Source organism: Lissotriton helveticus, chromosome 12 (genome assembly GCF_964261635.1).
Source record: "Lissotriton helveticus chromosome 12, aLisHel1.1, whole genome shotgun sequence".
In the NCBI taxonomy this organism is placed as follows: domain Eukaryota; kingdom Metazoa; phylum Chordata; class Amphibia; order Caudata; family Salamandridae; genus Lissotriton; species Lissotriton helveticus.
This window is the reverse complement of record NC_136073.1, coordinates 371,640,738-371,654,675: the sequence shown is the minus strand read 5'-3', so window position 1 is coordinate 371,654,675 and position 13,938 is coordinate 371,640,738. Positions and strand designations below refer to the sequence as shown.

The 13,938-nt window shown below is 45.7% G+C and overlaps 1 protein-coding gene across 4 annotated transcripts in view; it reads right to left on the bottom strand.

Annotated features, from left to right (window-relative positions):
* The window catches only part of TDRD12 (tudor domain containing 12), a 3,388,409-nt gene that overhangs the window by 2,542,932 nt on the left and 831,539 nt on the right, over positions 1-13,938 (bottom strand). For all 4 annotated transcript variants that reach the window (XM_078668261.1, XM_078668260.1, XM_078668262.1 and 1 more), the window contains one exon: positions 8,259-8,484. In XM_078668261.1, the coding sequence (XP_078524387.1) occupies positions 8,259-8,484 (226 nt within the window). The remainder of the gene's footprint in view (positions 1-8,258; positions 8,485-13,938) is intronic.

Sequence of the window (13,938 nt, the reverse complement as noted above, 5' to 3'; positions counted from 1 at the left end):
CCCAACTTAACCAAGCAGCTAATCGACCCAAGAAATAGTTTGAACTGAACAACAATCAGTGGAATCCCCTAACCGATCAGCTTCGGAAGTCAGGCCTCCCCTCATGTGATGATCTGGCTGTCTTATGTACTAGAAAACTAGACTTATTAACATTGATCTGGAAACCAGGAGGGCTCCATTGCTACCCAATGAACCTGCACCCCCCTGGACTTACTAGACAAGGCAGCACCATGTAGCTGGGGTATCAAGAACAACGCTTCCTGGGACACCTTTATTCCCCTCAATTAAAATGAGATCAAAAAGGTTCTTCGGAGTATCAACCCATCTAATCACTTCAGTGACCCGTTACCACCCATCATCTTCAAAGTAATTAAGGACAAAATCTCCCCCTTCTGGACCAAGATCGTCTATACATCTCTGTCACAAAGCACGATCCCTGAATGCCTAAAAGAGGCTCAGGTAACGCCTATATTAAAAAAAAACTACAGCTGACAATACAGATCTTAACTTCCGACCTCTCTCCAGTATCCCCACACTAGCCAAACTCCTTGAAAAATGCGCGCATCTAAAATTTCAGTCTTCTGGACCAACGCAAATCTTGTTTTCGTAGTGGGCACAGCACTGAATCGGCTCTCACTCACGTGATGGATGACATCTTAATGATGCTTGATAGAAATGAATCCTACCTCCTTATCCTACTCAACCTTTCCTCTGCCTTTGACGCCGTCAATCATGACAACCTCCTAGTCATTCTTGAGCACAGGATGGGCCTCTATGGTCAGCTGCTGCATTGGTTCTCGGCCTTCCTGCAGCACAGGTCCCAAAGAGTTCAAGCTAACCACTCAATCTCCCAGCCGTCCCCAGTTACCATAGGGGTTTCCCAAGGGTCCTCCTTATCTCCCATTCTCTTCAATTTGTTCCTGGAACCATTAGCTAATGTTCTCAAATCTTTGGACATTCGCTTCCACATTTATGCAGACGACACCCAACTCTATCTGAAAATCTCCTCCCTGGATGACATGTCAATGAACTCCACCCTACTGACTACCCAAAACTGGTTAACTGAGAACCACCTCCTGCTAAACACCTCCAAAACAGAATTCCTCCTCATTTCTCCCCCGAAATATACTCCTAAAATAGACCTCTGGATGAACCAACTCACCGCCTTCAACTGCTCCCCCCACATTATTGACTCAGCTAAATCTCTAGGAATCACCCTGGACAAGCATCTGAATATGAAGACCCATATTATCAATGTGTGCAAGGGAGCTAACCACCTTCTCAGAACACTCAGGAATCTCAAACCTTTCCTACCTCAAGCAGATTTCAAGCAAGTGGTCCAAGCGCTTGTTTTGCAGAGGCTTGACTATGGCAGTGCTACACTATGTGGCCTCCCCAAATACACTTTCGCCGCCAAAAGGCTTCACTGAACGCGGCGGGCAGATTTATCTCGGGCAGCAAGCGAAATGCCCACATCTCCCCGGTCTTAAAATCTTTAAACTGGCTACCCTATGAAGCTAGAATTCAACTGAAGATTGCCTGCCTATCTCACAAAGCCCTACACTTCAAAAACCCCCAATTACCTTGCGCAAAAGTTAGAACTATCCGAGGGGGGAGAACGTCTAGGAGTGCTAACTCTCTCCTCTTGGAACCTCAGATCTTCTGCAAAAAGAGAACATGCCAACGAGCCTTCTCTGGCTCTGCACCAAAAATTTGGAACTCTTCCACTGGAAATTCGTAGAATTTCTTCCGAGGTTGCTTTCAAACTGGAAGCAAAAAGATTCCTCATGAATAAGTTCTTACCTTAACATGATGGACGATTGTCCGCTCTAATCGCATTAGAAATACTACAGTATTGGATATTAATCCTGTTTATTACTATTGTATTTGCTCCCCTTATGTCATTATGTATCATTGACTAGCCCATTCTTCGTTACCCCAGGTTAGTAAATATGTTATGAGTGCACTATATGATTCAATGCCTATTAGATTCCCCATTTGATTCTTGGTGTGATCTGTTACCTTCCTTTCCATCAAATTGTAAAGCGCTCGGATATCCCTCAGGATCAAGTTCGCGCTATATAAAAATTTCTAAATAAAATAAAATCTTGTTCATCCGATCGAACTCCAGCAGCACGGAGAACGGGAACACCCACCTGTTTGGGTGGACAAACACCAGTAACTGGGGGATTCATAGCAGTACTGGACATCAATACAACTAGTGGGGGTGAAGAAGGGGGCCCCAGTTCTCCCGGGTCTGACAATGTTTATGTTTATTAAACTTGTAAAGTGCACAGCTACTCAAAGTGTCCCGGCGCTAGCTCCTGAAGGAAGGATGAACATGTATCAAATTAAAACAGCAAGGTCTTGAGTTTTTTTTTAAAAAGCACTGGATCCTGAGTAGTCCTCAGGGCTAAAGGCAGTAGATTCCAGGCCAGACCAGCCCTACGCACAAAGGAGTTTCCGCCAAGACGCTGGCGCTTAAACTTCGGGATCTGAATCAGCCATTGAGCAGAGGACCGCAGCGCTTTGCCAGGCACATAGAAGGCAAATCTTCTCTGTAGGTAAAGGGGGCCGGTATCATACAGGGCCCGGTGAGCGATGGTAAGCATTTTGAATTTCAGGCGGGACTCCACTGGCAGCCAATGTAAGGAGCGCAAGTGTATCCACACGTATCCACACGCTATCTCTAGGAGAAAGCCCCATAAGGAGTCTGACCGCAGAATTCTGCACGACCTGAAGTTTTTTAATCAGTGGCCCTGAACAATTGACCAGGAGCACATTGGCGTAGTCCAGGCAGGACAGGATCAACGTAAGGACCACGGTTTCCCTAGAAGCACACGGCAGGAGAGGAAGAAACTTCCTCAAGCTCTTTAATCTGCCGAAGCAGGACCCGGCCAGCTTCTTTACGTGCGTCACAATGAGGGGGGGAACTGCAGGGTATGATAAGACAGCCAAACAGACAACCGAAAGATAGTTTGAGGTCAAATTCCTACCCAGAAGAACTGCGCCAAGCTCAAAACTAATGAGGAAACCCAGGTAGAAGTTAGAGGAGAGGAGTAAAGTAAGGTTGGAGAGAAAGAGCTCTTGCCCTGGGAACACGGCGACAGAACAGAGCAACAAGCCCTCCACCTGAGGAGAGCAGGATAAGTATAGAGCATTGATAAGGAGATGAGTCCGAGGCAGGACTAGATGGGTGCCTTTGGTTTAGGGCTAGAGCTTCACCAGATCATCAGCATAGGAGAGGGGCCTACCAGGTGCACAAATAATCCATCTGTTCTGATGTTCAAACCTAAATCAGGCCATCAGTGGGAAATAATAGGAACATACGCAGTGTTAGTTTTGGTTTCAAAGCTACACCTCTGCTAATATGCAATCACCATTCTTACCATTCTAGGTGCATTTTGATATTTCTGCTTCACATTTCAGTATATAAGTGTCAACGTTCCGTTATGATTGTTGCCCACCATGTTCGCTACCTCCTGAAGTTTCAGCCCCTGGAGCCACTGGGATAACCACTACACTTGGGAGGTCAAGTCATGCCCCATAATCGGGTGCCCCAAGTCTATGAGTCAGCATTCAAAGTAGCCAAGTTCATCTAGATCACTGCTCCCCAGATAGATGAAATCTCTAAGGATCATTTCCAGTTCTTGTAACCACTGAGGTCCAATCCAGATTGAGAAATTGGGAGAAAAAAAATAGTACAACAGTCTAGGCAAGATGATCATTTTTGACCAGCAGTATGCGGCCCATTATTGAGATAAAGCAAAGTCTTCCAGAAGCCAGTATTGCATTTTAAAGTTCACAATGCCGCCTCTAGATTGCCTTATAGTAAATCTATGATGCCATGTTAAACTCTCACTGTTAAATACAAAAAGAAGTGGATCACCATTCAATTCTCAATCATACAGTGCATCTGCGCAGTTACGTTAACAGCGTCCACTGGGACCGTAACTATCTTCTCCCAGTTGGTGCAAAGGCCAGGAAGTTGTCTGAACTCCTCTAGCAGAGGTATTGCCAGTTCTAATTTTGGAGCGCCCTTTTGAGTTATATTAACAGGTCATCAGCATATTGTGATATGGTGTGTACACAGTTTATCAGTTGTATGCCCCTCTAGTAGCATGTTCCTTGCATATCTGAGCAAAGGGTTCTACTGCCAATGCAAACAGCACTGAGAATAGCAGACAACCCTGTCTCGTCCCTCTGAACAGCTCAGACTGGTGATATTTTTCCTATTCCCAACCACGCGGCAGGCTTCGTGTACAGCAGCTAGACCCACTGTATTCAGGATTCACTCATGTTCATGCGTTAAGTGTAACCTGCAAGAACCTCCACATATGTGCATTCAAAGTCTCTTCAATATCAATTGACAAAATCAAGGCCCAAGCTATATTCTCCTCTGCTGTCTCCTCAAGAATGCGAAACAGTAATATTATTTAAAGTGTTCCTCCTACATAAAGAAAGATTGATCTCTGTGTATATCATCAGTCGTCAGACTGGATGGCTAGCACTTCACTCACTATTTTGTAGTATGAGTTCGGTAATGATAGAGGTTTATAGGATGACCTATCCAGCAAGGCTGTGTATAGTTTGGGGTATTGGAACAGGGTTAACCCAAAACAAGTCACTGAGACCTGGGTATTGGAAGTACTAGAAGGAAGGGGTCTCAGTGTGAGAGCAAATATACTTATAAACTTTAACGAAGATTAGGCAACAATAAATGAATCCAACATTGTTTTAATTCACAATGAGGAGCAATGTATCAAATACATTAACATTTTCAATGCATAGAGTAGGTTGAACGGTGCCCAAAGGGGGGAAGGAGGAAGTGATTATGTGAGGATGGTGTGATGGAGAAATTGTGACAATAAAAACAAGAAATATCCAAAAAATTACAATTGTGTTTTCATTTCATTACACATAGGATGATTCAATGTACCGATATATACACAAAATGTCATACTCCAATAAAGCAATTAATGTCAAAAATGTGGGTACGGAGTTGACTATACGGACGTTGTCGACGTTTCGACCCTCTGTATAGCGCAGGGTTAGTTGTGCCCTTGCCGTGGGGTCTTCTTCAGGACAGGGAAACGGGCGGGCAACCTAGTAAATACGTATGCACAGAGGATAGTTATAATGAGATGGCGGAATGTATCCATTTATACGAAAAACAACATTTAAATTACATTACTGTCGCACACAAGGAAGAGCGTACCGTTGTACTTGGCGCTCTGTCTTATCACTGCAATGGTCCTCAGATTGGTTTGTCAGAACTGCAGTTTGAAAGAAAGTAAAACGTGACTCAGACTTGAATAAGTGTGCATAAAGCACTACAAAAGGAATCATGATAATTATGAACAATTCTCACCGATAGGATAAGCAGTCCTTAATTTGATAGAGATAAATAAATAGTGGAGAGTTGGAGAGCGCGGCCGACCGCGTGGCGGTGACACAGTCAATTTCTGAAAAAACGATATGAAGGTTTTTAGGATAGTGGGTACACTGCACACAGTCAGTTACTGTTAGTGACAATTTGAAAGGGAGACTCCCGCTTACCGGCGTCGTCCCAATCAGGTCAATGGTTAATGATGCGTCCCCTCTTTGTCAGTGAAAAATCTGTAAAAACCGGGTAAGAACGAACTTAGACACTTGCGTGTACTACAAATTGTTTGAGTATAATACAAAATTAACGGGGCATGCAGACTCACCGAAGTAGTCCAACTGGATCAGTAAGGTGTAGGGCTCAACCTCGAAGTGATGGTTGACCTATGAAAAATGTTATTACACACAATCAGCCGTTGGTCGATAGAGATGGTCTATTACAAAATCGGGTGCAGTATGGAAGCATTAGGAGCGGAATCGGCTAAAGCTTACCTAGTTGCCGACTGGATCGGAACAGTCTGTCTTCGCGCTTCATTTGCTAGCGCGCTGGTCACGTGCTCCGTTTCCATGGTGATTTTACAAACCAGGAAATCGGCAACGTCTCACTAGACGCCAGCGTTCCCCGTGTTCCGATCCAGTCGGCAACTAGGTAAGCTTTAGCCGATTCCGCTCCTAATGCTTCCATACTGCACCCGATTTTGTAATAGACCATCTCTATCGACCAACGGCTGATTGTGTGTAATAACATTTTTCATAGGTCAACCATCACTTCGAGGTTGAGCCCTACACCTTACTGATCCAGTTGGACTACTTCGGTGAGTCCGCATGCCCCGTTAATTTTGTATTATACTCAAACAATTTGTAGTACACGCAAGTGTCTAAGTTCGTTCTTACCCGGTTTTTACAGATTTTTTCACTGACAAAGAGGGGACGCATCATTAACCATTGACCGGATTGGGACTACGCCGGTAAGCGGGAGTCTCCCTTTCAAATTGTCACTAACAGTAACTGACTGTGTGCAGTGTACCCACTATCCTAAAAACCTTCATATCGTTTTTTCAGAAATTGACTGTCACCGCCACGCGGTCGGCCGCGCTCTCCAACTCTCCACTATTTATTTATCTCTATCAAATTATGGACTGCTTATCCTATCGGTGAGAATTGTTCATAATTATCATGATTCCTTTTGTAGTGCTTTATGCACACTTATTCAAGTCTGAGTCACGTTTTACTTTCTTTCAAACTGCAGTTCTGACAAACCAATCTGAGGACCATTGCAGTGATAAGACAGAGCGCCAAGTACAACGGTACGCTCTTCCTTGTGTGCGACAGTAATGTAATTTAAATGTTGTTTTTCGTATAAATGGATACATTCCGCCATCTCATAACTATCCTCTGTACATACGTATTTACTAGGTTGCCCGCCCGTTTCCCTGTCCTGAAGAAGACCCCACGGCAAGGGCACAACTAACCCTGCGCTATTCAGAGGGTCGAAACGTCGACAACGTCCGTATAGTCAACTCCGTACCCACATTTTTTACATTAATTGCTTTATTGGAGTATGACATTTTGTGTATAGTTTGGGCACTGACACTATTAGGGTCTCTTGCATAGTTAATGGCAAGGTCTTCAGCTTCGGTGTAAAAGTAATACATTTTGCTATGTAAGGCTTAAGCTTGAGTAGGTGTAATAAAAATGACGGAAGGCAATCTGTTCCCAGGGGTTTCTCCCTTGCTATTTTCTTAAAGGCCACCTTTAATTCAGCTTCCATAATGGATCACCCAACTGCACCCTAGCCTCCTCTGAAAATCTTTTTAAGGTTCACTGCGGCAGATTTCTCTTGAATACTGGTTCTGTTGCCTCTGGGCACTGTTCGTATAATGCGCTGTAATATTTTTGGAACACCTCATTTAACAGTGACAGGGAGTATTGTATGCTGTGATGCAAGTATTTGATCTGAGTAATGAAGTGTCCACTAGGCTCTGCTTCATGAGCCAGGCTAAGTGTCTTCCCAAATCGTTCCCTTCATGTTACCCGATGTATTCAGTTTAATTTAAACAGCAGTCTTTCAACTAAAACTGTGTAACACTCCCTTTGCGATATGTCCCAACCAATTGGATCCGTAATTACTGTCTTTTCTATGTCTTTCAAAATTGTGTCTCACCCTAATAATTCTCTTTAGATAAAACCATACCTAGGATACCTTTAATTTAGTTACTAATTACATCTTTTAGCGGTTTAGCCCATTTGGGAATACCTTGTCCTGCAGCATCGCACTCTGCAGCCTTCAAGTAGGTATTGGTGGTGGGGGCATCCCCCATTGGATCTCTATCAATACAATATTAGGATCGTACATAATGCGTCCAGAATAGTCCGGGGAGGAACACGAGGAAAGTATCCCTTGACACCGTAAATCTGTCAAGGCTGACATCTAGGTTGAGTGGTGTTGAATAGAAAGAATATTCCCTTTTACCTGCATAAGCGCTACACCACACAACCATGAGCTGCCAGTAGTGCATCCACTAAATGCATGGGCTATTCTGACAGCTTGTGTGCTCATCAGCAGTGGGGAAGATCGATTTAATGGAGTTTCTCAGCATGCAGTTTGTGCCGTCTCCCCCACCTGTAATCTCCCCCCCCCCCAAAAAAAAACTATCACCGTCTAATGTGTTCTGGTTACTAATGTTATTGTTAGTGCAAAAGAAGGCATACATAAATTGTGATAAGTCATGTTAAAGACTAGAACAATTTTAGCGATTGGTGAGGAGGTAAAGTAGAAAGAAAATTAAAGTCAAGGAACAAATATTTATGAAAATGAAGCATATGGGAGGACTAGAGTATGTAGGGAACTTAACACTTCATGCAACACTCACCCAAATGTTTCTTTTCCAGTTCTTGAAACAGTACTGGCCACAAATTACTAGCAGGATTATCTTCTAGGTATACTTCATTTTTCTCATGCAGAGCCACCATATTAGAGAAGTCGAGTTGTATTGATTTTCTGTTCTTGCAATTTTTAACTTCATGATTTTCTTGCAGAGGTACTAAATGAGCAAACTGAGCAAAGTTTTTGGCCACAAGGTCGTCATTAACGCATACCTAAAAATTAAGGGAATTTTTCACTTTATTTTAATCATCCAACATCTGTCAGTCAGTCAAAAGCTTTTTATTATCGGTTAAAAACCATAAAAAAGACATAGTTAAAACATTCTCAAACAGCAATACTATGTACATATAAATATTAAGAAACGCTAAAAGGACCACAAAGGACAGCGTGCTTAAATATAAAATCCAGGCAGCAAAAAAAAAAAAAAAAAAAAAAGACACATACGTAGGTATCCAACAGAAAAAAAAGGGTTTCCTACTGAACCGCCTAGGAGGTTTCAAATGAGGGGGGATCTCCCATGTTATGTTTTTTTGTTTACCCTTAATATTGCACACCTTGTGAACCACATAGACAAAAGAAATTTTGAAGTTGCATATACAGCCAGAAAGGTCGTATCGGTTTTAAAAATTCTAAAAGCCTCTCTATAGTCATTTATACCACTGGACTTGCAGAATTGAATTAACCATTTGGCTCTTGCCCTGGAATAGGAGGGGAAAAAGAGCAGAACGTGTAGATCTGTCTCTCTGCTACCCTCGCACACTGGGCAAGTGCTCACAGAGACTGGAACTTGTAACCACTTGTCGGTGGCTTCCCTAAGGGGGAGTGAGCCATGCCTGAACTGGACATATCATTTCTTGGCCAGGGGTGGCTGTATGTGGTCCAGGAATGTCTCAAAATTAGGGTGGACCTTGGTATCTAAGGTGTTAGTGAGCCTGCCCAAAGAAGAGTTAGATAATAGGAGTGCCCTGCCATGCTCTTTCAGCGCCAAACTCAAGGTTTTTCTGGGGAGCAAGGCACAAGCCTCCTCCGGGGAGGACCAAAGGTCCCCCCTACCCATAGACTGAGAGAGGTGCTTCAACCATGGGATCCTCCTCACGCCCTTTCTGGCTAGCAAGTCCCGCAGGTCCTCCCTATAACTCAAGTTCCGGGGTAGCCCAAAGCCCTCTCCAGTATAGCAGTGGACGATTCGAGACGACCTCCTGGATAGGAACCAGGCCTATGTCCAGCCTTAGGGGGACAAGGGGGGTACTCCGAGGGAGTCGCAAAAGGCGCCTCATGACACTATTCTCTGTGAGGGATAGAGGAGCCACGCTTGCATGTCCCCATAGTTCCGCACCGTAAAGCGCGCCACCTCTAGCTTGAGCCTTGTAAATTTCTATTGGCAGTCCCATCAGTTTGAGAGAAGATTCATTAAAAACTTTTAGGATGCCACCCGAGGACTGAGCAAGCTTCAAATTAGCTTTAGCGATCTGCGAGCCCCATTCCATTCTGTCATTTAAGGTGACCCCCAGATACTCAAAAGTGGATACTCCATCGAGAGCTATTCCGTCCAGGTGCGGATGGGGGCAATTCGGGTGATTCAAATTGTACACCATATACTTCGTTTTAGAGAAGGTAATTTCCAGGTTCCTTAGTTTACAGAAGCTGGAAAATGCCTCTAGAGTGCACTGAATACCCCCCGATGATTTAGACAGTAGGAGGGTATCATCGGCGAACCTCAAGGCCGGAATTTTCCTACCAGCTAGTGTAGGGGAGTCCAGGTTATTCGCTCCCAATAGGTGGACAATAAGACCGTTGAGGAATGGGGAAAAAAGCGTGGGGGCTAGAACGCACCCTTGCCTCACTCCCCTTTCCACTGGGAATGGGGATGACAAAACCCCTCCCCTCCCAAACCTCACCCTAGCCTACGTGCCCTGGTGCAAACGCTTAAATAGCTCACACAGATAGGCCGGGGCACCCATCTCATTTAGGATAACCCAGAGCTTGTCCCTCTGGATCAGGTCAAAAGCGGACCGAAGGTCCACGAATATCACATACAGGCTACCGCCCCCAAGAATAACAGTCCTCCAGTATACCAGCTGTAACCTGAACAGCTGGTCGATCGTAGAAACCCCCGCCCGGAATCCTGCCTGCAGGGAGGTTATGATGTGATGGTCGTCCATCCAACTCTGCAACCTAGTTAGGAGGACCCTGGCAAAGTTTCTGGAGGACATCAATCAGACTTATGGGGCGGTAGTTGGCCGGGTCCAGGGGAGAATCTTTCTTGTGAATGGGTATAATTACCGCTCCCAACCAAGTCGGGGGAATGTCCAGGCCCTGCATGATGGCATTAAAGAATATACAGATATATGGTGCCCACACCCTTTCCTCGGTTCGGTACAAATCCCCAGGAATCTTATCGAGACCCGGGGCCTTCCTCAGGGTCAGGCTCCTAATGGCCGCCTTAATTTCCAAGATCGTTATAGGATAGCCATTGTAGTCCCTACCACTTGCGGGGGCTGAATCAGCGGCTTCAAATAAAACAATCAAGGTCTCCTCAGAGTCTAATGAATAGAGGGGCTTGAAGTGGGCAAGCCACACCTCTTCACTGAGATTAGGGATAATAGCGTACACCCCTGTGGCCGAGCCTCCGCGAACCAGGTTCCAAAATGTCCTGTACTCACGGGCGTCAAGAGCTTCTCTAATTTTTTCCCATCTGTCGGCCTACCACTCAGACTTGGCCGCACAGATGGGACTTTTGTAGGTTAGCCGGGCATTTCTGATGGACAACTGAGAGCCCCATTTCACCTCCTTTATCAAGGTAGTTTTGGCCTCCCTACAACTTTGGTTGAACCAGTGCTCTTGCTTGGGTGCCCTCACCCTACCACGAGTGGGGGTTACAAAAAAAATCGGCCAAAGAATTAAATAACGAGATATGGGTAGCCTGCAGGGCCGAAGAGTGGAAGGGACTCATGGTTGCTGTTCCACAAATCACTAACCGCTACAAGTGCTCCAGCTACAAGGTTATAAATCTCTGCTAGCGTGTCTGGGGCTTGGGCCACCTTCTCACACCTGACTCGCCTGCCTCCCGATGCCTGGAGCAGGTCTAGAGCGGATGGGGTCCCCACTCGATCCTGTGTCGAGTGGTTCCCCAAAGGGTTGACTAGTTCAAGTGACAATAAATTGTGGTCAATATCAACCCTTGGTATTACAACAAACGCTTTAAGTCGTGCCCAAAAATCCACATTTACAAGGATGTAGTCAATTGTTGTGCATTTCCCTGACCTATTAAAGGTGCGAGCACCTGGTACATCTGGGGGGAGTCTGCCATTACAGGCCCTTAAAGAAAAAGTGATGGCCAGCTTATTAATAGCGAGTGCCAGCGGCGTCAAGCCTTTGCAGCATACATGGAACACTCCAGAATAGAACTAGACTTGTCCTCTTCTGTCGTAATAGAGGGAATCCCAATAAGTGGCTCAAAGTGGCAATTAAAATCTGCCCCAATAATTTTATAGTAGGAAGAAGGGAAGGTAGAAAGGAGCGCTTCCAGGGCCTCCAGGGTGAAAAGGCCCTTCTGAATAGGGGCGAGCCGTAAGTAAATATTAATCACCGCCAGAACCAATCCCTCTTTAAATGTGTTATACACAGAATGTCTGGACAATTGGTATCAATTACCTTTACTTCGCACCCCAGGTGAGCGGTCACCCATGTACAGAGCCCTCCCGAGGGTCTTCCCCTAGGGCCCTGGAATGCCACTCTATGGTATTAAGCAAAACCTACCCTCACAGGTGCAGACAAGAGCCAGGTCTCTTGAAAAAGACAAAGGTCAAAGCCATCAACCAGCTCCCCCCACTCTGGGTTTTGTAGCTTAGCCCCCAGCCCGGCCACGTTCCAGGACCCGATCATCATGGAGCGGGCGGCCGCTATCTCGAGGGGTGCTACGGTAAGATGCGCTTGCCCAAGGGCGATAGGTGTTATGCGGGGGGGGGGGGGGGGGGTTAGTCCAGCGCCTGTGCTTCAACCTTGGATAGAGTCATTATCTGGCAAAGGTAGGCCATGCATAGTTAGACTAGACTAGAGGTCTGTGGCAGGGACTCTACCACCTTACAGGTGCCTTCCACCTCCTGACTCACCTCAAGGCTTTGGGTCAATGTGGAAGCGCCCAAAGAGAACGACAGTCAATCCACACTGCTCAAGGCCCCAAAGCGGTTAGCCACTGGGATGTTAAACTCTGGGACACTGTTAACAAAGGGGGTAAAGGGTTGTTCTTGCATGGCTGGTACCCGGTTCAAACAGTAGAAATAACACAAGTGACAAGTGTCAATTGTACCGGGAAAGACTGGGCCACCTCTCCCCAATATTTGCTTAACAGCTGCGGGGTCCCTAAAGTTAACAATAATGAAATCCCCCTCAATATCTTCAGGTCTAGTACCCATCCATTTAACCCTGCGTGCAAACATGATCCCCCCCGACCCTGTCCCAACAGGGGTCTGTGCCGATTTAGCCAAAAAATGACCCTATTTTTCAACGCATGATAGGATTCCCCACGATTGCTATCAAGAGGTGGAACGCCTGTAAGCACCACCACATAGGGTGCTGCCTCTGGCGGAAGCTGAGGACAAGGAGGAGGCTTTAATTGACTAGTTTCTTGGGGTTTGGGAGAGGAGGCAGATTTATGTCTGCTAGAGGTTTCATGCTGCTGCCCATGGTGTACCGGGGGGAGGAGGATCACCTATCAACCTGCCTGGTGCAGCGGGAAGTACATTAGTGGGCCATAATGGTCCATTGTTGGCGGGTGGTTTAGTGGATTTGTTTGCTACTACATGTACTGGAAGATTTGAAGAGTTGGCTGGGAGGATGCTGTTACCCCGCCTAGCATCTGAGACAGTGGCCGTACTGGGACCAGAGCCTGCTCTTGCATCCAAGTTCCCCAATACACTAGGAGCCTGTACTTTCCCCACACCTTTGCTATTAATAAATGTCACTAACCTATCTATCCTGGAGGACAGTGTTTTAAAATGTGAGGTAATGAGCTGTTCCAAGTGGGCCTGAAGGTCAATTAACAAATGAGTAGCCCATAGTGGTGGCCCAGAGAGAGGTGGGTTGGGTCCAGGGTCCGACTGCAAAGCTGCCGAAGTGGAGGTTGATTTTATGAGCTTGTTTACGTACAGGTTTCTTTTCCCTGCGTTTCTGGCTCTCTCGGGTGGCCTTCCAACCTCCTAGTGTTGGGTCAGGCAGCGGGGCAACTATTGGAGCAATCACTTCTGCGACCTGCTGTGCGCAGGCCAACTCTGCAAAGGACGTAAGAAGTGATGTGTTCAAAAGGGTCAACTATAAGTTCAGACAAATCCCCTTGTGACTGAGGTAACAATGACCGGAGTGAGGGAAAGGTGCCTCTCAGTGTTCTCTATGGCAGTTGAAACGACACCTATCGTTTTTTGCAGCATTTTATCTATGGCTGTAAGTGTGGGTAGTGATTGAGTGGAGGCTGCGCTCTTATGTGTCTTTCCCATGGTGATCTTAATATATTTAAAAACAAGGGAGGAACACCACTGTACCAAAATGTATCAAAACAAAATTAATTACACGTTACGGGGGTCACGATAAAAGATAATAAAGCACAAAGTCCCGACTCGTTCTACAACGAGCAATAGGGAAAAGCTTAGACTGATAATAAAATAATAAAG